This window comes from Triturus cristatus, chromosome 4_1 (genome assembly GCF_964204655.1).
Source record: "Triturus cristatus chromosome 4_1, aTriCri1.1, whole genome shotgun sequence".
Lineage (NCBI taxonomy): Eukaryota > Metazoa > Chordata > Amphibia > Caudata > Salamandridae > Triturus > Triturus cristatus.
The window spans coordinates 400,495,473-400,521,926 of record NC_140585.1 but is presented as its reverse complement, the minus strand read 5'-3'; the positions used below and the strand labels follow the sequence as shown (position 1 = coordinate 400,521,926).

General features: G+C 46.1%; 1 protein-coding gene across 3 annotated transcripts in view; it reads right to left on the bottom strand.

The window, feature by feature from the left end:
• Positions 1-26,454, bottom strand: part of SCUBE1 (signal peptide, CUB domain and EGF like domain containing 1) — a 1,846,233-nt gene that overhangs the window by 37,248 nt on the left and 1,782,531 nt on the right. For all 3 annotated transcript variants that reach the window (XM_085652470.1, XM_085652471.1, XM_085652472.1), the window contains one exon: positions 12,896-12,975. In XM_085652470.1, the coding sequence (XP_085508596.1) occupies positions 12,896-12,975 (80 nt within the window). The remainder of the gene's footprint in view (positions 1-12,895; positions 12,976-26,454) is intronic.

Sequence of the window (26,454 nt, the reverse complement as noted above, 5' to 3'; positions counted from 1 at the left end):
AGGTTGGTGGTGACCGTGACCGGTTTGCTCACGGATAACTCAAGGTTGGGGAAGGGTCATCTTGTCTTTCTCGGTCTTGCAGTGCAGAGAGGAAGACTGTACGCAGTGCCTCCCAACCCACCCCATCCTGCTTCTGAGCAGAGCGGATATGAGCAGAATGGAGTACTGAATTCCCGGTGTACTGGAGTACTGGAATTCCCGTGGCCCTTGTGATATCTATAGTGAACACCTACATTTACACCTACACCTACATCTACAGTGACCGAGTAACAGCTATAACTGCAAGTGGTGAGAGTGAGGCTTTAAGAAGTAGTTTATATCCGTACAACTAAGTGGGAAGTATGAGGTCGGGAAAGGAGCGACCACCATTCCCCCCATTAGAAGGAAAAAAAACTACAATCGACAACAATTCTAAACAAAATAAAAATAAAACAAGCAGGGGCAAACCAGGCTTCTAAAATGGCTATGATACACATATTTGGGAAAACAACAAAGCTCCCGACAAAGTTTGATTTAATGAAGCACCCAGCGGGAGCAATGATAACATTACAAACTGACTCAAGAGGACTTCAAACACCAATCAAGCCAGTGAATGAATCAAGTGCAATATCCCAAAAGCATGATGTTCTGGAGGTTGACCAGTATGGAAAGGAGCTAACTATAAAAATAAATGAGGAACCTGACAATTAATGGGGCCAAATAACTGATCTAGAGATTTTAACAATTCCCTAACAGGTCACGTGCAACAAGATGACCCAATCGATACGAGAACACAGCATGGAGATTTCGAACACCTCTTAGTAATAAGGGCACCACTACCAATTGAAGTGCAGCTAAATGTAAACAAAGCTACTATAACAGGCGACCCAACAAATCTGGTGAAGCCAAACCAAAGTCAACAAGACAATTTAAAAGGGGATGATAGCCGAACAGTAACAACAAAGGCCAATATGAATTTACCGAATCCCCTTCAGATCGACACTATGTCAATGTCTAAGGATGTAGAGCAAAATTCGGGTCAGGAGAATATCAAGGAGACTACCATATCTCAAAATAATATGGACGATTACATTTTGAAATCGGATAATCTGCAGGGATGGAGTACACGTTATCAAAAGGATGAACGTAATAGAAAGCTAGAATTTATCGAATTAGGAAATAAAGACGAAGAATCAAATAAACAACACTCTTCTGTAAACAGCCAAAATCAGGATGCACATTGTGTGGTCAACTGGGACTCAGGATCAATATGGGATCTGTTCTTTAGAACCTCACAACTAATACTAGAAGCCCTGAATTATCAGTCAAATACAATGGAGGTGCAGGTAGACCTTCTTAGCACCATGGCAACCTCAGTAGCGGGAATTGATCACAAGATAGATACGCTAAATAATCTGGTAATAAGAGCTCAGTCACAACCAATATCCTCATACACAGATTGTAGTTGTGCTCCACTGATCAACAAACTAGCAACAATTCCGGAAGTATTAAATACAATAATTGAAGACCTAAGAGGAAATTTATTTACCCCCGGAAACAAAAATGTGAGCGCAATTGAAAAAAATATGATCAACAAAACAGTAAAAGATGAAAGTACCAAGGATTTAGTTGATGAAAAAAATGAAGCCCAGCAGGAAGAATTTCATTCGCCTCGCAAACAATACAATCGGAAACACCACAGGAATACCAATTATCAAAAAGACAGAGAAAAAAACAACGGAATGCAAGGAACAAAGTTACAAAAGCTTCAAAAATTGAATCTTCCCCTGATATTGAGTTATTAAAAACAGGGAACAGCCTGCTGAATTCAAGAGGACCAACGAACGTAACTTAGAAACAAGTAGACAAAGTTATAGAAGTAACAAAACCCCTCTATTGTATGTTTAATAAAAAATTGCCAGACGCAATGAATAAAACCATCATAGACCCAGCAGACCATAAAAAACTGGATGACTTAGAAAGTAAACAACACCATATGGACAGCACAAAAGCTAAGGACACAAATACAAAAGTGAGAAACGAACTATCTCACAACGAAAAGACAAAAATAAAATGTAACCAATCCACATTAACTGAAGATATTATAGGTAATCAGAAGGAAAGTAAGACAGCACGAGAGTGTGTGACAGAAAGAATAAAAATTCCTAATATGTCAAATACAATATCCCAGGTTAATCAATCAGTAAAAGAACCTTCATGGACCCAGGAACCACTGAACCATTTAGGTGAGCCAAAAGAGCAGGAGCTACTAAATTATTGTAATTCACTGCAAAAAGCCAAAATAAAAAAACAAGCTCAAAAGGAGGGAGGAGTCCAACTGATTTTTAAACCTGAATATAAATCCAGCAGACACAACGACATCCTGAATCGTGGTAACATCTTGAGATTGTGTAAAGCAATACCGCCACTAGAAAGAATTAGAAACACTGATATTGTATCAATTGAATTTTTAGGAAGTGAAAGCAGCAATCAAGAACCAACCCTGGTAACTTGGACCTTACCCACCTCTGTAGATCTTATTATACAAGAATATGACCTTTTTTTGGCTTGGGGAATACAAGTTATGAGACCGCTCCAACCTTCCTACCCAAGCCCGTTAAAATCATCAGAAAAAACAACTAAATATTGAATGGGATCGAAGAATAACCAGGCATACTCAATATTAAAAAATCCAATAGGACAAAATATGGGACGAACATCAAAATTCTTTACTGCGAACAAAAGAGAACCAATGGAGGAGTTACAACTAGGCTGGTTAACGACAGCATTGCACTGAGCAAGGGAGGATTGACAACTTACAAATGATGATCCCAAGAAGGAAGTAACAAATCTAAGTGACATAATACGATTATGCTCCTGGAACATAAAAGGAATTCAATCTTAAATTACAAAATGAACAACTGACCCAAAGGTCAGAAGATTTTCAAATAATCCGCCTACAAGAGACCTGGGCAAACAAACCTTTTAAATTAGAAGGCTTTAAGGGCTACTATATGTCCACCACGAAACCAAGCAAATTCGGCAGATCTTGTGGGGGCCTGGCTACCTTTATTTCAACAGAAATAAAAATGGAAAGTGAGGAGGAACTACAAAATATAACCAACTGTTTGATTGTAAAACTACGATATAAAGATAAATGGGCAAATAAAACACTCCTATTAATAAATGTATATACACATCCGGATGGCAGTTCAAGAAAAACAACGGTTAGTAGTTTGTCAACTATAATACTGCAGCAACTGGAAAAGGACACGCAATACGGTAAACTATAAGAAACTTTATTGGACTGAAAGCACCATAGAATCGATCACAGCAACATCGAAAGTAATGGCTGAAATTTGCTTTGATGGAGAAGGTTCGAACGCTATTGAAAAATGATCCCTCTTCACAAATAAATTAGTCCTAAGTCAGAAACGAAAAGTTAGTAATAATGAGTGGAAGGGCATAAAATCAATGGTACTGGTCAAACGGTCTTCGGAAAGTCACTTATTAAAAAAGAGCGCAATAAAAGCTTGAGATTGGTTAAGAAACACACAGGGGATCAAATCTATGGAGATAATTTAAAGAAAATAAATGCAGTAGTAAGAAAATGAATTTGGAATGAGAAAATGCAAGAAAAACAAGCACTATTTTATATACCAGTAAAAATCAATCAATCAATCAATCAATCAATGACATTTATAGAGCGCGCTACATACCCGTAGGGTCTCAAGGCGCTGGGGGGGGGGGTGCCGCTACTGCTCGAACAGCCAGGTCTTCAGCTTCTTCCTGAAGGAGAGGTGGTCTTGGGTCAGGCGCAGGTCGGTCGGGAGGGAGTTCCAGGTCTTGGCGGCCAGGTAGGAGAAGGACCTTCCTCCTGTAGTCGCTCTTCGGATGCGGGGGACGTCGGCGAGGGCGTGGTTGGTTGATCGGAGGTGGCGTTTGGGAGCGTAGAAGTTGACTCGGCTGTTGAGGTAGCTCGGGCCTTGGTCGTGTAGGGCTTTGTGTGCGTGGGTGAGGAGGCGGAAGGTGATTCTTTTGTTGACGGGGAGCCAGTGAAGGTCTCTCAGATGTCCGGAGATGTGGCTGGTTCGTGGGATGTCGAGGATGAGTCTGGCTGAGGCGTTCTGGATCCGCTGGAGTCTCTTCTGGAGCTTGGCGGTGGTACCGGCGTAGAGGGCGTTGCCGTAGTCCAGTCGGCTGGTGACGAGGGCCTGGGTGACGGTCTTCCTGGTCTCGGTGGGGATCCACCAGAAGATCTTCCGTAGCATGCGAAGGATGTTGAAGCATGCCGATGAGACGTTGTTGACTTGCCTGGTCATGGAGAGGGAGGAGTCCAGGATGAAGCCCAGGTTGCGTGCATGGTCTGTCGGTTTGGGTGCGGTGCCCAGGGCGGGAGGCCACCAGGAGTCGTCCCAGGCGGAGGGTGAGGAGCCCAGGATGAGGACCTCCGTCTTGTCCGAGTTCAGTTTCAGGCGGCTGGTCGTCATCCATTCGGCTACCTCTTTCATCCCTTCGTGCAGGTTGGCTCTGGCGGCGGCGGGGTCGTTGGTCAGGGAGAGGATCAGCTGGGTGTCGTCGGCGTAGGAGATTATGTTGAGGTTGTGCTGGCGTGCGATGGCCGCGAGGGGGCTCATGTAGACGTTGAAGAGGGTGGGGCTCAGAGAGGATCCTTGAGGGACGCCGCAGATGACTTCGGTGACCTCTGACTTGTACGGTGATAGACGGACTCTCTGTGTTCTTCCGTCGAGGAAGGAGATGATCCATTCCAGCGCCTTGTCCTGGATTCCGACGTTGCTGAGGCGTTGTACTAGGGTGCGGTGGCAGACAGTGTCGAATGCCGCGGAGAGGTCTAAGAGGATGAGGGCCGCTGTTTCTCCGTTGTCCATCAGGGCTCGGATGTCATCGGTGGCGGCGATGAGGGCGGTCTCGGTGCTGTGATTGGCTCGGAAGCCGGACTGTGAGGGGTCGAGGGATCCATTCGTCTTGAGGAAGGCAGCCATCTGCTTGTTGACGGTCTTCTCGATGACTTTGGCTGGAAACGGGAGGAGCGAGATGGGGCGGTAGTTCTTGAGTTCGGTGGGGTCCGCTGTGGGTTTCTTGAGAAGAGCGCTGAGTTCGGCGTGCTTCCAGCTCTCAGGGAAGGTGGCGGTGTCGAAGGATGTGTTGATGATGTCTCGCAGGTGGGGTGCGATGACAGCGTCAGCCTTGTTGAAGATGTGGTGAGGGCAGGGGTCAGTCGGTGATCCGGAGTGGATGGAGTTCATCGTGCGGGTGGTGTCTTCGGTGCTGATCGGGGTCCAGGCGTGGAGGGTGGTGGTGGGGGGTGGTTGTTCGGTCTTGGTGTTCGTTGGTTGGTTGTTGAAGCTGTTGTGTATGTCCGCGATCTTGTTGTGGAAGTAGGAAGCGAGGGAGTTGCAGAGGTCTTGCGATGGGGTGATGTCGTTGTTTCCTGCGCTGGGGTTGGATAGCTCTTTCACGATGTTGAAGAGTTCCTTGCAGTTGTGTGCGTTGTTGTCCAGCCGGTCCTTGAAAGCAGTTTTCTTGGCGGCGCGGATCAGCTGGTGGTGCTTCCGGGTGGCCAGCTTGAAGGTGGACCTGTTGTCTGGTGTAGGATCCCTTCTCCAGACTTTCTCGAGGGCTCGGCAGTTCTTCTTGGAGCTCTTGAGTTCGTCGGTGAACCACGGGGCTTTCTTGCTGCCGGATCTGCAGGGCGGGGTTCTCAGCGGGGCGAGTTCGTCCGCGCAGTTGCTGATCCACTTCGTGAGGTTGTCGGCGGCCTGGCTGGGGTTCGCTGAGCTGGCGGGAGGGTGCTGGCTCAGGGAAGCGGCGAGCTGGTCTGCTGTGATCTTGTTCCAGCTTCTGCGGGCGGCCTGATGCTGGTGGTGGTGGGTCGTCGTTCTCTTGAAGGTGAAGTGGACGCAGCTGTGGTCCGTCCATTGAAGCTCTGTGGCGTGGCTGAAGTCGATGTCTGTGCTGGAGGAGAAGACTGCGTCGAGTGTGTGTCCGGCGAGGTGGGTGGGGGTGGACACCAGCTGCTTGAGTCCAAGATTGGCGAGGTTGTCGAGCAGGGTGCTGGTGTTGCGGTCGTTGTTGTTCTCCAGGTGGAAGTTGAGGTCCCCCAGGAGGATGTAGTCAGCGGAGGGGAGGGCGTGCGGGCTGACGAAGTCGGCGATGTCCTCGCTGAATTGGGTGCGTGGTCCCGGAGGTCGGTAGATCAGGGTGCCTCTGAGGGTGGTGTTCGGGTTGGTGTGAATCTGGAAATGCAGATGTTCGGCGGTGGTCAGGGTGTTGTCGGTGCTGGTCGTGAGACGGATGGTGTTCCTGTGGATGATGGCGATGCCTCCTCCCATCTGGTTGGCGTTGCGCAAAGAATGCTGCAAGGGAGTTTTTGTCTTTAATTAACAACCTAAATAGATCTATTAGAGCAACTACATCCTCTGTCATCCCTGAGTCAGATTGGGTCAACTTCCTTCATTTACACATGAACTCTAATACAAACACAAGCACGGAATGGAGTCCCGGCATGAATAATTTGAGAAAGTCAGAGGATAAAAAGAATACTGACATTTCTATTACGGAAAGTCAAGTATCCTAATTTATAAAGAAACAGAGATCTGACGGCGCTCCCGGTCCAAATGGGATTCCAGAGGCCTTTTATAAAGAGAATGCTTTACTCTGGGCCAAATACCTAACATTAGTATTTAATCAAGCGGTGCAAACATCAACCATCCCTTCCTCGTGGAGGGATTCCATAATCTCACCTATTTATAAGAGCGGTGAGTGGTCAAATCCTGCTAATTATAGACTAATAACACTGCAAGATATCGAAGCTAAGGTCTTCACATCAGTTCTCCTGAAAGAACTAACAGAATGGGCAGTGGAAAAGCATTTAATCCTCCCAACCAATCAGGTTTTATACAAGGACAAGGCACGACAATGAATATACTAATACTTGGAATGTTAACATAAAGTGAAAAAACAACTGCTATATCTATGTTTCATTGATTTTAAATCAGCTTTTGACTGTGTAGATAGACAAATTTTATGAAGGAAATTGGAAAATTACGGTATTAACGCTAGCCTTTTAAAAACAATTAAATTATTATATACTGAGACTTGGACAAGGGTTCGATTAGGTAATGGCTCACGGTTATCTAGAAGAATAGATACATCTCAAGGTCTAAAGCAAGGATGCGTATTAGCACCGTACTTATTTAATCTATTTTTATCTGACCTTACGGAGGAACTGGATAATGAGTTGGCTCACTCACCGAAATTGGCTAACAAACAAATTTCTAATTTATTGTATGCTGACGATGTTATCTTACTCAGCCAAACAAAGATAGGGCTGCAGCGACTTATAAATAAAATATCAATATATTCTACTAAGAATAAGATGGTAATAAATGACACAAAAGCAAAAGTAATGGCAGTCTGCAATAGGGCATCGAGCCACAGTAAACATAAATGGTACTTACATAGTCGGCACCTTGAACAACTGAAACACTACAAATATTTGGGCTTATGGTTTGACGAGAAGGGCTCATTTTTCCAACACAAAACAGAGCTGAAAAAAAGTAACTGCTTGATTATGGCCTTTCGCTCATTACAGAGCTCTCTGGGTGGTCCAACTTACCTCCCACTATTAAAGATTATAAAAGCAAAATTATTGCCCAGTCTCACTTATGGAAGCGAAGTTCTTTGTGGTATGGATTCTGTACTTTTAATCAATGCTATAACAAAAACATTTAAAATTCTGTTTCGACTGCCGGTTAATGCATCAGCGGCCCAGATCCGACTGGAATTTGGCTTTTGTAATCAGCAAGTTGCGAGGATGGGCCAGTATGTAAAGGTAGGGAAACAAATTAAAACTAATACTCTTAATCCAATGAGCTATTTACTTTGTTAAGAAATGCAACAGAACCAAACTTCTCGTTTTTATACTTACCTTCAAACAGCACTAGAAGAACTGTCTGCACACAAGATTTGGGAGATGTCAATGACACCATTATCTTAAAAAAACTAATCAATAGATTAACAAAACATCTATCACTTCTAAAGGATAAAGAGTTATTTATCAAAAGATCACATGCCTGGATGATAGAGAATGAATACACTACCCTCAAAGTGGAACCATATCTAGAAATTCCATGGACAATGCAAACAAAGAACTTATTTATGACCGCAAGATTTGGCAACCTGCCGGGTCTAATGCATGCTAAGCCTTGGTTGAGACAAACTAAGCCAACCCCCTATAGATTATGTAACCGATGGGAAGAAAATATTATACATTTGGTTTGCATATGTACATTATTGAAGGTTGAAAGAAAGAGTTATTTAAAAACCTGTTTTAATGAAAGAGGGATACGATCATGCAGACAAGCTCTGTTAGCTTGTTTTAAGCCAATAGATATAGTAATGATTGCAAACTTTACTAAATTTATGATCCTTGTAAAAAAGAAGTTGGAAGTTAATGATTCGAGCCTATTAGGAATGGAAGTTGCTGATAGTTAGAGCAACCTTTTCATATGAGATATTGCACAAAATTAAAGAACTTATACCAGTAAATAATTGCTATTTTAAGATTTGTAATAATGATTCGTAATAATGAAGAATTGAATTTACGTATTCAATGTATTTTATGAACTTTCTTGTGTACATATGTTTTAATGATTGACTACTGGTTATTTTCGAATTGTAAGATTTTAATTAATGATGCAATAAATAAATATAGTGCCATGCCAATGCGCAGGAAGGACGAGCATCCACTCTTAACACATGTAATCTGGTCAAGAGCGGTTGCTGCCGGGGCTGATTCAAGACGCTGCTCCTCACAGCCCTGGCCCCTCTCACAGGCCAAAGTATAATTTGTATCAGCAATAAACGCGGCAGCACACTCTCATCTCCCCCGAAACTCTGCCCGGCGTCACGATGGAGCCCAGCTGAGCTCAAAGGGTTAATGCAAAGGGGCCACAAAAGCACTTCCATGCACTCCTGTATCACAAAATACTGGCAAACATCGGCAAACAGCGCCTGTCCCATACACCGTTCTCTCAAAGGATTTACTGCGCATAGCGTGCCTTCAAAAGCTATCCTAAAAGCGCCTTACAAAGGCACATGCAGTGCCTTTTGTTTAAACTGTTTCTTGAAAGCACTCCCGGCTCCGATGGCACGCACAGCTGTCAACAAGAAGGGTCAGGGCCAGCGATGGGCTATTAAATATTTTCTCTTTCAGGAGGCCTTGTGACTACGCGAATGTGTGTGTGTGCACCTTTGTCTCAGGAGCGTACAGACATCTAGACAAATAAGGTGTACATCTACACGAAGTGTATCATGGCATGAGGTCAACGCCAAACCTGTAAAGAAATAAAAAATAAAACATATGTACTTACTCTGCTGGCTCGCCTCCTCCGCCTCCAGGTGCTTCAGTCCATCAGCACTTGTGGTCTCTGCAGCAGCTGAAGTCTCCAAATCGATCCGCTGCTCTCATGCTGCTGATAATATAAAGCAGCATGAGAGCAGTACCAGGATTGGCTGGAGCGGGCTGCCTCAATGCTCCTGCAGGCACTGGGGCCAGTGCCTGCTCCCCACCTAGCTGTCTTAGAGAGGTTTACACTACGCATGCCAGGCTGGCCATCGCAAGACAGTGTAAACTGATGGAGTTATCACAACTCCCCTTCCTGCCAGTCAGCAGCAGTGACCCCACCCCCAAACACCCCTTGGGCTGGGTGAAAGGGAAAAATAAAATGTTCATACATTTTATTTTTCCCCTTTTGCAGTGTTGGCAGCAGGGGGGTGACGCTCCTCCACCATAATGGAGGAACCGCCACTGCTGAACTCAGAATTTTGTATACATTTCAGAAATGCTGGGCTTTCCGGCATCACACATGGGTTTCACACCTGTCTTCCCCACAAACCACACTAGTTTGAAACCACAAAAATAAAAATAAGAATGGTCAGTCTATTAAAAAAAAATATATATCAAAACTGCTGTTGGGTTTTTGATGCAGTTCTGCTTGTGCTTGAAAGCTGAGAACATGGTCATCTCAGCATAGCAAACCTTTAGTTGATGCCATTTTTATGACTTTAGCATAGCCAAGGGAAGATGAGAAATGAGACAGCCCAGTAGGATGTCATGAGAGACCGTGTCAAAAGCGGCTGATAAGTCGAGTAAGACCGGCACTGCATTTTTTCCCTGGTCTAATGAAGATTTAAGGGCCTCAGCAGTTTACAGAAGCAAAGATTCTGTTATGTGCTGCGGCCTGAAACCTGATTGGTTGGGATGTAGTAATAGTCACCACTTCTAGGTAGGTCATCAGTTGAGTATTCACTAGTTTTCTGTGATTTTACTAAGGCATGGAAGTAGGGAGATGGGACGAAGATTAGTCAGAGTGAAGGAGTCTGCAAGTTGTTTTTTCTGGAGCAGTTTGACTGCTGCAATTTTCCATTCATTGGGTACTTCTGCATGAAGGAGAGAGGCCTTTATTATGTTAGTAATGAATGGATTAATAATGTCTATAACAGCGTGCATGATCTGATGGGGGGAGGGGTCAAACAGAGATACTGATTTACATCCAAGAATGGCTTAACAGGATTGTGCTAAGCTAACAACTTGAAAGGCCTGGAGAGACCGTCTCTCATCTCCTAAATTAGAGGGCACTTCCATGGGAGGGACAGGGTATGCTGGAAAATATTTTTGTTGCGATTGGACTTTCTGTTAAAAAAAATCAGCAATGCGGTCACAGAGAGATTGTGAAGGGGGCATCTCTTGTTGAAGGATTGAAGGGTTGGTGAATGAATTTACTATCTTAAAGATAGTTTTTTGATCTGGCATGGCCCCATTAAGTAAATTGGTAAAGTACGATTTCTTTTCAGCTTTGATCTGTTGGTGGTTATTTTTCAGGATTCTTTAAACAGGGTTCGTTCTTCCTGTTTGAAACCTTGCCACCATCTGCACTCCAGTTTCCTGCAGTGATTGTGTAGTTCTCTCAAGGTTTGGGTGAACCAACAGGAGGAGGGTTTCTTACTCGAAGGAGTTTTTAGTAGGATTGACGGGACAAGAATAGTGCTAAGGGTTGATAACCGTTTATTAAAGCAGTGATTATCAACTGATGGGTCCCTGGTCATCCTGGACGGCAGGCTATGGCTCCGGTACTAAGGTCTGGAGAGGCTGCCATGTCGTTCCACCTGCATCAAGTGTTGTAAGTAGCAGAGGGGTGACCAATTGGGATCTTCATGTGTTGATGCCTAATTGAGATAGGTACAAACTTATGGTCAAGACCAAAGGTGATTTAGATTCTTTGAAGTTTATGTTGGGGGTCTACTTCCTTTTGAAGTGCCCTCTCCCCTACCCTGCCTCCAGAAGGCAGTCTGTCACAGCAGGAGCAACTCCAAATCTGATAGCCCATGGTAGTGACTAGAGATTCACACCTGAATGTCAGCCACAATGATATGTGCATCAAAAGGTTACTCCAGTTCCTCATAGCTACTCTTTATGATTCTCTTATTTGCCCTATCCCCTTCCCGAGATGTGCCCAGGCTCCTTCCCAGTGACCTTTCTCTGAATCAAAGGACAACCTTTAGCGTGTACTGAAGAACCTGACTCTTCCTTTCTCCAGCGTGTCCCGCCCAGCTCACAGGAGTGCAGCAATCCACAAATCTGTCTGGAACCTAGAATCTTGCATGTATTTGCCACTCACAGGCATACATACACCCAGCACATGGATATATCATATACACACACTGCACAACACTATATCCTTCGTGTATTGTACCATTCACAGGCACACAAACACGCAGCACATGCATATAATAAGCACTCACTGCACAGCACTACACACCAACCGAATGCAGGCCATGGGTGCGTTAAGCAGACAGCAGCATAATTTTAAATAAGTGAGCCTGCAGGCCTCACTCCAGTGACAGAGGTAAAAGGACATGTTCACTCCTACTGATCACTATAAAGTATGCTGCCACCGCCGTGCTCGTGCTGCTTAACTCCTGGCAAAGGCAGTAGCTTTTCACGATTATGTCAGTGGTGCTTCGGGTGGCCCCACCAGGTCCAAAAGACCACAATCCGTTTGACAAACCTATGTAATGGCACACATGCGTGATCCGTGTTTGCCTACGACAACAAAAATCAGATATTATTAGAGTTGGGGCACTCAGGCCAGTGGTGCACGTCCATCGCCATGAAAGGGACTTTTCTGTTCCAACATCTAATTATCAATGCATATTTACTTTAGTATTATGATTAGTCTTTCCTCCGTAGACAAAATTACATTTTGGCGGTTTGCACGGTGGTTGTGGTGAATGCAACAGGATAATGATTTTTTCCTAAGGAGAAGACTGTAACATAGGATGTTTATTCTGGCTTTATTCACCCTTGCTCTGCATGCCAAAGGAGATATTGACACAGCTCTACCTCTGAAACGTTTGGCTTAGTAACATGGAGTACTAGATCATCATTCATTTGTGTTATTAGGGAATGTATAAATGGATAGTTTTTGCTTTCTATTTTTAATGTAGCGTTTTTGGAAGGCTTAGCAGGCGAAGCAACAGGGACAAGAAGTCTGGGAATGTATTGGTCTACTGAACAGTATTACAGTCTGTGGTTTACAATTCACTAGTGGGTCATTACAAAACATATAAGAGAGCAGGAAGATGAAAACACAATTGGAAAAAATAGAACAAATGCCGTGATTTGATGTTTAGGAACACAGGAGTACTTTGTTTTCATGTGACACATTTTTGTTTTAGAATCCTTTACACAGCTGGCGGAGAGTATTTTATTCCGAGTGATGTATTTTGAGACACTCATAACGCCATCAATGTTAGGAAACAAACTTAGCAACAGATAGCACTGTTAGCTGATTTCCCTACGTGTGATAATTTGTAGAGGGATGGTACATACTTTAAGAATTTCTTGATGGTTTTCTGATGCATACAGCCTTCCATCTCGAACAATATCTTCTATTAGTTGTTGGTAATCCTCTGAAAAATAAGAATATCACAATACATTAGATGTAAGCGGTGTGTCATACATGTGCCAATATTGTCACACAGTTTTGAATACCGGCAGGTTATTTATGCTCGGGAAGGCTATATTCGATCTCCTGCATTTTTTGAATGATTACTCTTCCAAGTTCAAGCAAACACCACCGATGGTATTTGGAGGGACTCTGACTAGTGGGAAATCATAGGGATTAAGAATACTGAAATGAGTTGTGAGATAGGGCAGTCAAAGAGACAAAGGAAGGCAATGTGTTGGGAGGTCCGGTCATCACAGCGACTTAGAAATCAGCAATGCGTGGAGATGAAGGGCAATGACAGAGGCGTAGGAGACTCCACTGCCTTGTGAGGTAGGGCTTGCACGTTATGTGGGATTTATAGAAACACCCAGAAACACATTCCCAATTGCTCTCAAATCCTCTGCTTAAGCGGCAGTGTTACTTCAGAAACGTAATGCAGGCCGCTTTGAGGAGATGGGAATGTGTGACGAACAGTTGTGCAATTTTCCATTTTGCATTCTGTTGAGGTGATGGTATATTCTGTCGGTGTTTTGTGCTGTTGTGTTTGTGTGCTGTATTATTGACTTGTTAATGTTGTGTTGTACTGTTGTCGTTCTATTGTGTTTTTTTCGCCTGGATGATAGTGTTATGTCCTTCGATGTGTTTCTTGTGTCATTCTGCTTTGTGTTATATATATATATTTATTTTTTATTTTTGGGTGTGCCCTCTAGCTCTTGTAGATAGGTCCATTTGCGGCTAAAAGTTTGTTTGTTTGTTTGTTTTCGGGTATTTATAAAGCGCACGGCTACTCCCAGGAGTGTCCCGGCGCTGAGAGAACATTCCCTTAAAGTTTCAGCGGCAAACCACTGTTTTTCACTGTCTAAACTCGTACATACTAACTATTAACTATTGAAGACAAAATTAGCCAAAATCTTTGGTACGAGATCATAATCCAGAACACAAAATGCAAACACATTTTACCATTGTATTATGAAAGCAGATTTCTGGAAACGGTAATGTGTGATTAGAATGTTTGTTCATACTTAGGGCACAAAACATTTTTGACAAGCACTTTTTTTTATTATCTTGGTGGTTAAGTTAAGGCAGCGCTTGCTCCAAACACCTTTTACCATTGTATTATGGAAACAGACTTCCAGAAATGGTAATGTATGACAAGAACATTTGTGCCAATTCCTTGTGCGGTATTTTGTTGTGATAGTGTTGTGTTCTGTTTTTTGAGCGGCTGTGTTTTTGGGCTCTACTATTACAACTTGAGTTTCTGCTGTTCTGCGGTTGTTGTGTTGTGATTTTACTGTTTTATTGTGATGTGCCCAGTTATGTTTTCAGTGTTTTGTTTTATAGCTTTGTGTATGTTATTCCGTTATGTTCGTTTGTTTACTTTAGCTATGTCAAAAATACTGATATATTTTCAGCCAAAAAAAGGCTTTTGTCTCTTGACAAATCTTCACAAACTTTTCCACAAAAAAAGTTGAACTAACTCAGCTCCTTTCTTGAAAGTTTCGGGCTGATCTGTCAAGCGGGGACAGGGAAAAAAGGGGGCTCCAAAACGCATTTTCCCCCATGCAATGTTCCATAGGAAATGTGAACAAAGAAAAAGCCAAAACAGCTAAACAGAATTGCACCAAATGTGTCAAGGTAGATCTTGAACCAAAAAGCATTCTTTTTGTGATTTGGGATAACTGTTCAGTAGTTGTTGAGAAATGAAGGTTCACAATGTATGTATATATAGCGATATACTACTATCACAGAACTACCGTGGGGTACCCTGGTACTATGCATTCAAAACACACAATCAGAATGGCTGGCTACAACCTGAAGAAAATGTTGCTGTTACAGTTTTATTACCCAGGGACTTGGAAATAAAAAATAATAACTAATAAGGGACCAGGGTGGGGGTACCTTGAACACTTGGGCGTTGCCGGGGGGTCAAATTAAAAATATTTCTTTTCACGGCACAGTTGTACTACTATGACGCCCCTTTAAAAATCAGATGTACCGTAAAAAAACAAATAGCAGTGGCCTTGGGGTGTTGCATGACCATGGGGATTAGCCAGCAACAGAGGGGTTGGTACAGTAAGGTAGTGTAATGTGTTAAACTAAAAAAATCACTGGAAATCACCCGCTTTAAAAAAAAAAAACTTTTATTGTTTTTCATTACATCCAGGTGTTTGCCACCAAATATGACCAGTAAATATTTAATTCAATGTCGACAGTTAGGAATGCTCTAATTTTGCAAATCACCTCTAATATTCCCATACTCAGATACTTAGACTTCCCATTATGCAATAGTCGAACTACTAAGTGTAGGATGTTGTTACAGCAATTCTAGCATCCTCTTGTGCATCCTAGGTCCTAGTCAACAAATTTCAGTTCTCCTTATTAGGAACAACAGAACCCCCTCTCCCTCCTACCCCTTCCCCACCTCCCTCTTCTGGCGTGCCATGGCTGGGCCTGTTATGAACTAGAATACAGTAATCAAAGGTTTCCCCCATCGTGGAGTCCAGAGGGCGTTAGACACATTTCCATTAGAACAAAATTGCTCAGTCCCTGAGATCCTCTACTAGTGCACATATGAGGTAGGGCCTCATTCTCACAGTATATGTCAGCATTTCAAGGTCTAGAGTGTTGTCTGTGTACTCAGTGGGGATATGAGGGCTCTTCTAGCAGCAGGCCTTCTGGTTGTTCCAATTCCCCCACTAATGCCTCCCACACCCTGGCAGCCTCAAGGAAACCCCGACCTTGCCTGGCATCTCTAAGTCGACTGCACCCTCATAATCTGACCATCGCAAAGTTTACCTTCTCCATCCTTCAGCACTAGGTCCTCTTTGTGTCTTTCATTGCCGGGCAATCTCCCTTTTGGCCAAGAGGAGCGGCAGGTCCTGGAAGCTACTAGTTACTTTAGTTTTGGGGATATGTGGGAACCAGTGAAGGAAACAATATCCTGGTGTACAACGGACCTCCCTATCTACTACCTTGATCAGGGTGTCTGTCACCGTCTTCCAGAAATCCCCTAGTTCTGGCCAGCTTCAGAACATATGCAGGAATTTAGCTCCTGGTTCTTCACATCAAGGACATTTAGTTTCTGTCATCCTCTAAGCGTTGGTTTATCTGTCCTGGTGTGAGGTATGCCCTATGACGCACATCAAAATTTATCAGCTTAAATCTGGCATTTCTAGATATTTGGGCAATGCGGGACAACAGACTCTCCTATACTTTGTCATCTATGGGGGCCCCCAAGTCGTGTCTCAGCGTAACCGTAAGTTGTTGAATGGGGGCATTCCTTCTCCTCGGAATCTCCGATACAGACACGTGACAGCTTTGAATGCCCCAGAGAACGTCACAATATATTGGCATCCTTCCGACCGTGGAGGCTGATATTCCCAAACCCCAATGTTTCGAGATTGCTGCTACGAGTGCCCTATGTAGTCGTAAGTGTCCCTGTGGGAGCCCATATCTTCCTCTAAATTCTTCAAAAGGCAACAATGTTCTGTCCTCATAGAGAGCCCCTACTGTAGATGCTCCTGCTGCTGCCCACTCAGTCCACGCCAATTGCCCCGATGTTGGAGTTCGGTAAGGAACTCCGTCAGAATATCTGGGGCATAGGGTCATTAGTCTTCGTTCTCCGTAGGCTCCAGTTCCAGCACTTATGGAGCACTTGAAACTCAGTACTATCTCCTGTTCTCGGGGTGGATATCCGCAACACCACTCAGGACAACCAACGCAGATCCAGTACATCGGGCCTAAAATCTCTTTTTGCTGAATTCTACCAGCTATCCACTGCGCAAGCCGTTGAAGCTGGGCTGTCAGGTAGTAACTTTCAAAGTCTGGGAGGGAGAGACCCCCCGCTATCGTGGGTCACTGCATCGTACACAGTGCCACTCTACGTCTGCCAGTCCCCCATATAAACCCTATTATTAGCAATCGGAGCTCTTGAAATGCACTCGAAATCCATATCGGGAAGACTACAAAGAGATACAGTAATCCTGGTAACCCCACCCTTTTAAAAAGGGCTATCCTGCTGATCACAGATAGGGGCAATGATGCCCAGAACTCCATATTTGCATTCATTCCTCGTAAAGCCTTTCCAATATTACCTTCAAGCTGATCCGAGGAGGCATGATAGATTCTCACTCCTAGGTATGGGAGACATCTGGGTTCCCACACTACGTCTTGTCCTCTGTCTGGTCTCTCTCTGCCAGCCACTGTCGGAAACAAGATTTTTTCCAGTTGACCAGTAAGCTTTACACCCCTCGCCAAGGTGTGTGAGGTGCTCCCACAAGGTCTTCCCTCACAGATTGGAGGAACAGCAGAAAGTCATCTGCATATAGTGCTATGTAGTGATGTTCTCACCAGACCTGCTGGCCCCTATAGGGGGTTCCTGTTCTGGTGTGACAGGCCAGAAGCTCCATGGCCAGTGTGAATAGGAGTGGTGACAGAGGACATCCCTGCCTAGTGCCCTTGCCTACCTGATAGCTGTCTGAGATCATGCTCCCTGTCTTTACTCTAGCTAGCGAATCCATATAGAGCAATCTGGTCCAAACCACCAATCCCTGTCCCAGTCCAAACCTCCTCATTACGCTATTAAGATAAGGCCAATTTCAGGCTTACAAAGGTCTTCTCAATATCCACTGCAAATAATGCAGTTTCCTCTTTGTTATAGGAATTTGCTTCCAACACTCGCAGGAGTATCCGGACATTAATGGCAGTATTGCGGCCATCAGTTAATCCTGCTTGGTCTCGGTGGATGAGGGTCGCCATATGTGGAAGAAGCCGCATGGCCAGGATTTTTTTCAGGACCTTATAATCTAGGTTGAGCATTGACAATGGCCCATAGGCCGTTTTATCAACTGCAGATTTGCCCGGTTTCAGGAGCGGCACCACCAGTGCCTCTTGCGTAGTCGTAGGAAGCCTACCCACTTCTCTCGCCACTTTATGTAGAGCTACCAACCGGGGTCCCAATTCCTCTATGTATGTCAAGTAAAACTCTACCGGCAGTCTGTGTACCCAGGGTTTTGTTTCTAGCTATAGCTTTAACAGTGGCCCTAACCTCTGAGAGCTCAATGTCCCACTGAAAATCACCAGATTAAAGTTAACTGAAGAAACTGTAACTCACACTCTCACTATGCACTGTTTATGACCTGGCATATATAATTACTTACACAATGTTCTATGACAAACAGGATTCCGTCAAGGAAGAGGCACAGAATCTGACCTCCTTGCCCTCGGGGGTGACCTTAAAAATACAGTAGACCAGAACAGGATGACTGTACTACTCCTGAACCTTTCAGCTGCCTTCAACGCAGTTGACCATGACACCCTAATCCAAAGGCTCTATGAAGCCAGCATAGAGGGGACTGCTCTCAACTGGAGCACATCTAGGACTGGGTGGGATAATTAATCCCGCCGGTAGAATCGGAGGAATTTGGTAATTCTGCATTACACTTGTAATGCGGAATTACTTTTAAATTCCACTGCTCTGCCAGCTGAATTTATATGCAGTAATTATTTGTTTCTAAGAGGGCTGCAGGAGGGAGTGACCCTCTATGTTTAAAGGTCACTGCAGATTAAAGCTTAATCTGCAGTGGTTTTTAAACGTAGAGGGATTGCTCCCTGTTGGGCCCCTGTTTAGAAACAAACAAGTACTGCAGGCACACCCCTCGGTGCTCTTACATACTCTGCAGTAATTACAGGGTAGGAAAAGAGAGCAGTCCCTCTATGTTTAAAAACTGCATTGCTCGTCAACTTTGCCATACTAGTCATTTGTTATTGTCATCTCTTTAAACAACACTACATTACAATGCATTATCCATCAACAACCCAGCTTCCTCTCTTATTACACATTGACTCCATGCATGTCATTGTCCATGTACAGAATACCTCTGCCTTTTGGCTAGGTTAGGTTTGCGCAATATAAGTACCATATATAGCTATATATATTTGTTTTTTGGGTGATTGTTATTCAAATATCAGCTATAAATATATTTCAGAACTGCACTCTTTGTGTCCTCAATTCAATACCAGTGTGTCCGAAATACACTTGTTCTGCCCACTAAGACTAGACTTTAATTTTTGGAAAATAATTCTGTTCTTCAGCGTCCAGCTTACTCAAAATACATATATTTTGTCATGTAATACTAACTTTTCATTTTAGTAAATAAACTAGTTTAGTTCCAAATATTTTCCTCAAGATGTCCAACTGACAACTGTCACACACAGGAGTACTACCTTGCATCTCCAATATGTGAATCAAATGCTATGGGGGCCCCTATAAGACAAACTTATTCAAATGTACCAGATAGAAAGAGAGGCTACCAAATGCCACAGAGGCAAGAATGTCACAGTTGGTCCCTTCACATAAACAGTGGCCACTACATACCAGGTGAGGAGACCAAATCCTAAAGGCCCGAACAAACGTGAAAAGGCAGAAAATGCCATACGTTCACCTGATGAAAGTTATGTCCTCTGTAATCGAGAGCTGGCCACCAGATGAGTAAGTGACATTGGATAATATTGCGCAGCACAACATTAATGTGGTGGATAATATCCAACCTCATTAGGAGGTTGAAATAGAAAGAGAGATACTCAATTCTGCCTCTCTTCCCGACTGGAAGATAGTATGCCCAAATGATTTATTTGCATCCTTTAAGATTAGTATTTGCTCCCTAAACTGTGGATTGACAAGAGTTTGGCACACTCCCTGGCTTCTTTAATATCTACATAGAGCCTTTGACCTGACGCATCCAGGCTTATTCACTCCTTTGATTTTGGCTTCTACATGTACATCACCGACACCTAGCTCCTCCTTCACTTGGACAGTGGTGGTTCGTGAAGGCATAATTTCAACTTTGCAGGCACAAAAGCTAGTATGAGTCAAGGGCCACTCATTCACTCCTAGGGTGGGCTCTGATAAAAAAGAGGCTCTTCTGGCGAGAGGCCAAGCTGGTCTCTGGATCAGGTCACACTAGCTCCCTCCAGTAGCTATCCTTCTGCCCCAGCCAATGTGGTCAAAAACCTTGACTTTAAAATTAATAGCAATCTCTCGCTCATTCAACAAAGTCCTTGTTCATCTCGGGTTGCTTCGACTATTGGCACCAGCTTAGGTAAGGTATACTCTTTCTCACCTCAAAAGGTAGGCATTTAGCCATTTTACCCATCATTGTGTCTTGTTTAGATAACAGGAACATTATTAAGTCTGGCCCCCTTTCTAATCTTATTCAATGTGCCCAAGACATTTAAAATCAAGCAACAAGAAATTTAGCTATGTAAAACCTCTTTTGTGGCAAAATCACTGGCATCCGATCAAGGCCGGGCTCTCTTTCAAAGTACTGTACAGAACTCAAACTGTGTAATGGCAAGGCCATGCCTTTTTATGGTACAATCTCTAGCTGAGATTGTTGAACGGACTACTTAAAAGTCCCTTGGTTTCAAAGACAGATTTGTGGGTATTTGAAATTTCCCTGTCTTGGGCTGCCTCCTCTGGAATATGCTTACTTACGCCTTGGTACCACAGCGGCTCCACCGTCAATCAATCAATCAGGGTTTTATATAGTGTGCTACTCACCCGTGAGGGTCTCAAGGCGCTAGGGGAGGAGGGTGGCAGCTCCAGATCAGTTGAAGAGCCAGGTCTTGAGGTCCTTCCTGAACGTGCGCAGCGTCCGTCGGGGAGCGTCTGATGTTCACCGGGAGCTCGTTCCAGGTCTTGGCTGCAATTTGGGAGAAGGCTCTCCCGCCTGTTCTGTTTCTGCGGATGCGGGGGACCTCTGTCAGGGCGAAGTCGGCAGATCGGAGGCTCCTCTTGGGTTAGTGGAAGGATAATCTCTCGTTGAAGTATTTGGGTCCGATGTTGTTGAGTGATTTGTAGGCGTGGTTGAGGAGTTTGAAGGTGACCCTCTTCTCGACGGGGAGCCAGTGGAGGTCTTGTAGGTGTTGGGTCATGTGTTCGTGACGTGGTGTCCCGAGGATTAGACTGGCTGCGGCGTTCGGGATGGTTTGGAGTATGTGTAGAAGGGTTCTGTTGATCCCGGCGTATAGGACTTTGCCGTAGTCCAGTCTGCTTGTTATGAGTGCGTGGGTGACAGTTCTCCTGCAGACTTTTAAAGATTTGCAGTGTAGTTACTTTTTCTTCATACAAACATCAGTTCAAACCAGAACATATTTAGGGACAAAAACACTTAACATTGGTCCCTATTGGAGAAAAATGGTTATGGGTTTCACAGGTAAGTATTTGACTCATGAGTGGGGGTTAGGCCCAAGGTTCCCCAAGGTCTAGGTAGGCACTCAAGTTGCACCAGCAGCGGTACTGGGGCGGCACGGTGCAGAGTCAAGCGGTTCAATGTTAGCCAAAGGGGCTAAGTCCCTTCAGTTAGGGACTGCATGCAAGCAGGACACTTGGCTGTGGGAGTGAGGCTCCTGGGGTTAAGGTCAGCACTGTAGGGGCCAACATTGAGCACAGGAGCTGCACTACCAGCGGCAAAGGGGCGGCCGGGTGCAGTGTGCCAAGAGGACATCGGGGACCCTGTGGATTCTAATGGAGACCTTCCGTTCTGTAAAGATGCTGCAGGTTCGGGCACGGAGACTTCCTGAAGGCGGCCACCGGCTGGAGAGGTACGTTGGGTTCTTGGGGGATGCCTGGACACCATCCATTAGCCCACCTAAGGCCATGGGCCATCGGAAGAGGGTTGTGGTTTGGCATCAGGTCTTCCTACCAGCTCCGGTAGCTCCGGGGACCCTTCTGGTTGAGGTTGCAGGCATCAGCTTGAGGCCGAAGGAAGATGGGGTATTACCAGGTCCCAGGTCAGCATCACTGGGAAGACTTCCTTGGGGCATTTGGCCACTCGAACTCGGGCCATAGCTATTGGGTGCAGAGTGGTGCAAAATCACAGAGCCGTCTGGATCCGGATTCTGTGGGCGAATCTTTGCTTGAGAAAATCAAGATGAAGGGAACTGAGATGTGTGCTTCACCTCACCTTCCCCACTTGAGGGGTGGGGTTGGCAAAGGTGGGAACACCTCTCATCCTAGATTGGTATTCCTACTGATTCTCCCACCCAAAGTGGGAGGCAGAACAGGTGGGGGCCAGTTGCTGGGGGCCAGCAAAAGGCAGGGACAGCTTACAAAGGCGACAGGCTTTTGAAGCTTCCCTTTCGTCAACCCAGCCCATCTTGGGAGAGGAGGCATGACACCTCTGCCCAGCATGAGCTTTGTTTCTGGACCCAGAAAGCGAAGGTTCTCTACCCAGGTCTCCAGAAACCTGCCTGGTTGTGACAAATGGCAGGTAGTTATTCAGGAACCACACCAGGGTGGGCCATTTTTCAGGGGGCATCTCTAAGATGGCCTCTGAGTGCTTTTTACATTAAATCCCACACTGGCATCAGTAGGGGTTTAATTTGCTGAGGTGTTTGCTACCAAACCTCCCAGGTTTTAGTAAACCCATTATGGAGCTCTGGAGTTCATAATGACCACTTCTCGGTCCACGTACTCTTTATAGCTTTACCACACTTACAATGTCTAAGAATGGACTTAGACACTGCAGGAGTACAGGCCTGATGCTACCATACCCTCACCTGAGGGCTAGGGCACCCTGCTAGAGGCTTGACCTACCTAGTCCTCAGGCAGTGGATTGCAGGCATGCTACACAGGGATGTGTGACATGATCACTCTTCACTTTTCTCTGCAACACAACACGCAGCCTGCAATGGCAGTGTGTGGGTGATAAGGTACAGGGTCTCTAATGGGGGTACAATAGGTGCTGCAGACCTTCGAGCCCTTCCCTGGTCACAGTGCCCTTGGTACCCATAGTACCTTTCACAAGAGGCTGACCCTTGGACAGAGATGTGCAAATTGTGGGTGCAAAGGTACAGTTTTGGGAAAGAACACAGGCCCTGGGCACCTGATTACCAGGGTCCAAGGGCACATCAAGTCAAAGTGCATCAGAAATCAGGCAAAAAGTGGGGGGGGATTACTGCAACAGAAACAACTTCAAGATACGACTGCCTGTCATCTGAAGACTGTCTAAAGACTATTCAATCAATCAATCAGGGAATTGTAAGCACACTACTCACCTGTGAGGGTCTCAAGGCGCTGAGGGGGTCTGCAGATATGTTTAGCTGAAGAGCCAGGTCTTGAGGGTCTTCCTGAAGGTGTTCAGGGAGGGGCGCATCTGATGTCTGCCAATAGCACGTTCCAGGTCTCGGCTGCAATGTGAGAGAAGGATCTTCCGCCTGCTCTGGCTCTGTGGATGTGTGGGGTTTTGGCCAGTGCGAGGTTTGCAGATAGGAGGATTCCTTTGGGTACGTGGAAGTTGATTCTGTCGTTGAAGTATTTGGGTCCGTTGTTGTGTAGGCATTTGTAGGCGTGAGTGAGGATTTTGAAAGTGACTCTTTTCTCCACGGGTAACCAGTGGAGACTTCGTAGGTGTTGGCTGATGTGTTCGTGTCGGGGGATGCCGAGGACGAGTCTGGCGGCGGTGTTCTGTATTGTCTGGAGTTTGCGGAGTAGGGACTTGTTGATGCCGACGTAGAGTGCGTTTCCATAGTCCAGTCTCCTGCGTGGGTGACTGTCTTCCTTGACTCAGGGGGGATCCACTTGAAGGTCTTGCGGATAATGCGGAGGGTGTTGAAGCAGCTGTCGGTTCATGGTGAGTGATGAGTCAAGTACGATGCCAAGGTTCTAGGCGTGGTCTGAGGGAGTAGGTGGGCTTCCGAGGGCGGTCAGCCACCAGGTGCTGTTCAATGCAGAAGGGGTGGTACCTAGGACGAGGACTTCTGTCTTCTCGGTGTTGAGCTTCAGGCAGCTGTTGGTCATCCAGACTGTGATGTTTTGCATTCCTTTCTGGAAGTTGAGTATGGCAGTGGTGGGGTCTTTGGTGAGGGAGAGGATGAGCTGGGTGTCGTCGGGATAGGATACAATGTTGAGGCTGTGTTGTCGGACGATGGCTGTGAGGGGGGCCATGTAGATGTTGAAGAGGGTGGGGCTCAGAGATGAACCAAGTGGGACTCCGCAGGTGATTTTCGTGGGGTCGGAGAGGAAGGGTGGGAGTCTGATCCTTTGGCTTCTTCCGATGAGGAATGATCAGATCCAGTCCAGGGCTGTTTTTTGTAAGCCTGCCTCGTATAGTCTGGCGACTAGTGTGCAGTATGAGACGGTGTCGAAGGCTGCTGATAGGTCGAGTAGGATGAGGGCTGTGGAGTGGCCTTGGTCCAGGAGGGTGGGGATGTCGTCTGTGGCGGCGAGTAGGGGGTCTATGTGCTGTGGTTGCTTCGGAATCCGGATTGGGACGGGTCGAGGATGGCGTTCTCTTCAATGAATCGTGTCAGTTTCCTGTTTACTGTTTTCTCTGCAACTTTGGCTGCGAAGGGGAGGAGCGAGATGGGCCGATAGTTCTTGAGGTCGGTGGGGTCAGCTGTGGGCTTTTTGAGCAAGGGTCTGACGTCTGAGCGCTTCCAGTCGTCTGGGAAGGTGCCTGTTTGGAAGGTGGTGTTGATGGTGTGTTGTAGTTTGGGTGCGATGGCGGCCGCGGCTCTGTGGTAGATGTGAGGGGGCAGGGGTTGTGGGGGCCCCCGAGTGGATGCTTTTCGTGGTCAAGGCGGTGTCTTCGGCTGTGATCGGTGTCCAGTTGGAGATGGTGGGCTGGCTGGAGTTTCTGGGGGGCGGGAGGCCGTCTGTGGTGCCTGGTGGATGGTCGATTAAGTTGTTGTAGAGCTTTTTGATCTTGAGGTGGAAATAGGTTCCAAGCTTGTCGCAGAGGTCTTGGGATGGGGTGATGTCTGTGGCTTCGCTGCGTGGGTTGGTGAATTCTTGAATGACACTGAAAAGTTCCTTGGAGTTGGCCAGGATTTTGTAGTGGATGAAGTTCCTCCTGGTGGCTCTGATCTGGTTGTGGTAGTCCGTTATGACGTCCTTGTAGGTGGTGTGGTTTTCGGTTGACTTGGTGTTTCTCCAGGCGTCTGCAGGTGCGTCTGGCTTCTTGGAGAGCGGTGGTGAACCAGGCGGCTTTCCTGGGGTGTTGTCTGTCAGGGTTGCGCAGCGGGGCGAGCTCGTCTGCGCAGTTGGAGATCCAGGTGTGGAGTTCTCTGGCTGCATCTTTGCGTCGGGTGCCCAGATGTTGTTGTCTCGGGTGAGGGTGGAGTTAAGTTGCTCGTCGGTAACCTTGCTCCAGTTCCTTCGTGGTGGGCGTGGGGCTGGTTTGGGTGCCTTGGGTTTGTTGATGGCAAAGTGTATGCAGTGGTGGTCGGTCCATGGCGGCTGCCTTGTGTGGCTGAATTGGACGCTGTTTCCTGCCTCGAAGATGGGGTCAAGGGTTTGTCCTGCTCTGTGGATCGGTGTGTTGATGAGTTGTTTAAGTCCGATACTGGTGAGGTTGTCATGAAGAATAGTGAAGTTGGGGTCACTGGGGTTGTCGAGGTGGGAGTTGAGGTCTCCAATAAGGGGCCGCAGGGACAGCAGCGACGAAAGGCCAAAGGAACAGGCAGGCACGAGAAAATAAAAAGCATGGTGGAATAAGAGCAAGACACAGATGGGCACAATAACAGTGGCACAACAGGGGAAAATTAAGAAACAAAACGGCCGAGAAAGGTTACGGTGGTTGCAGGCAGTCTGGTCCCAGTTGGAGCAGGCAGCAGGCGCAGGAGCAGGCAGCAGCCACGAACCTCCCGAGGAGGAGGTCAGGATCTGGAGGCAAGAGACGGCCCAGCGGAGCTGCAGGGTAAGAGTGGACCTAGACCAAGGGTCAGAGGTCTTACTCCTATTCTGCTGGTGGACACTAGAACACTGCTGTTTCTCTGAGCCAGGATTAAAGACAAGATTTCTCCCGGTGGGAAGATTCCTGCTTCGTCCCTGTGCTTCTTCAAGTTCTGCAACTCCATTACCGTGCATCCTCTGAGTCATCAAGGACTCTCCCTGCATCCAAGCAAGAAGGAATTGCCCTTGGAGTGGAGGAGTCACTTCCCTGCATCCGGAGGCTACTCTACGCCAACGACTGGTTTGCTGATCCTGTTGTCCCACAGAGATCACCCGGTTCTGCAACACAGGTGATGCTTTGTCAGTTTTCCAGTGCCCTGACCATTCTTCCCTTCAACTTGGGCAACTGTAATTCCACTCCAGCTGATGTAAACCTCCTGCCTGTGCACCGCATCTGTTTGCTGTTGCCAAGGTTTGTCGGCTTTCTTTACGAAAGATCTTCAAGCTCCAAGAAGCCACAGTCTCCAACACAACACAGCTGCAAGAACATCGCCCTGTCTGCATCCTCTGCATTGTGGGCCTTTATCTGAGGTGTGCTGCTCAGGCTTCCCTGCGACTACCTGTGCCTGCTGCCAGAGGACCCCCAGAGGGGTTCCATCGATTCCTGCTGGCTCTCATGCATGCTGAGGGTTGGCTCTGACTTACCCTTGCTGGGATACACCCACAGACCTTGCTGGTCTGCAACATAGCATCTTCTCCTGCTTA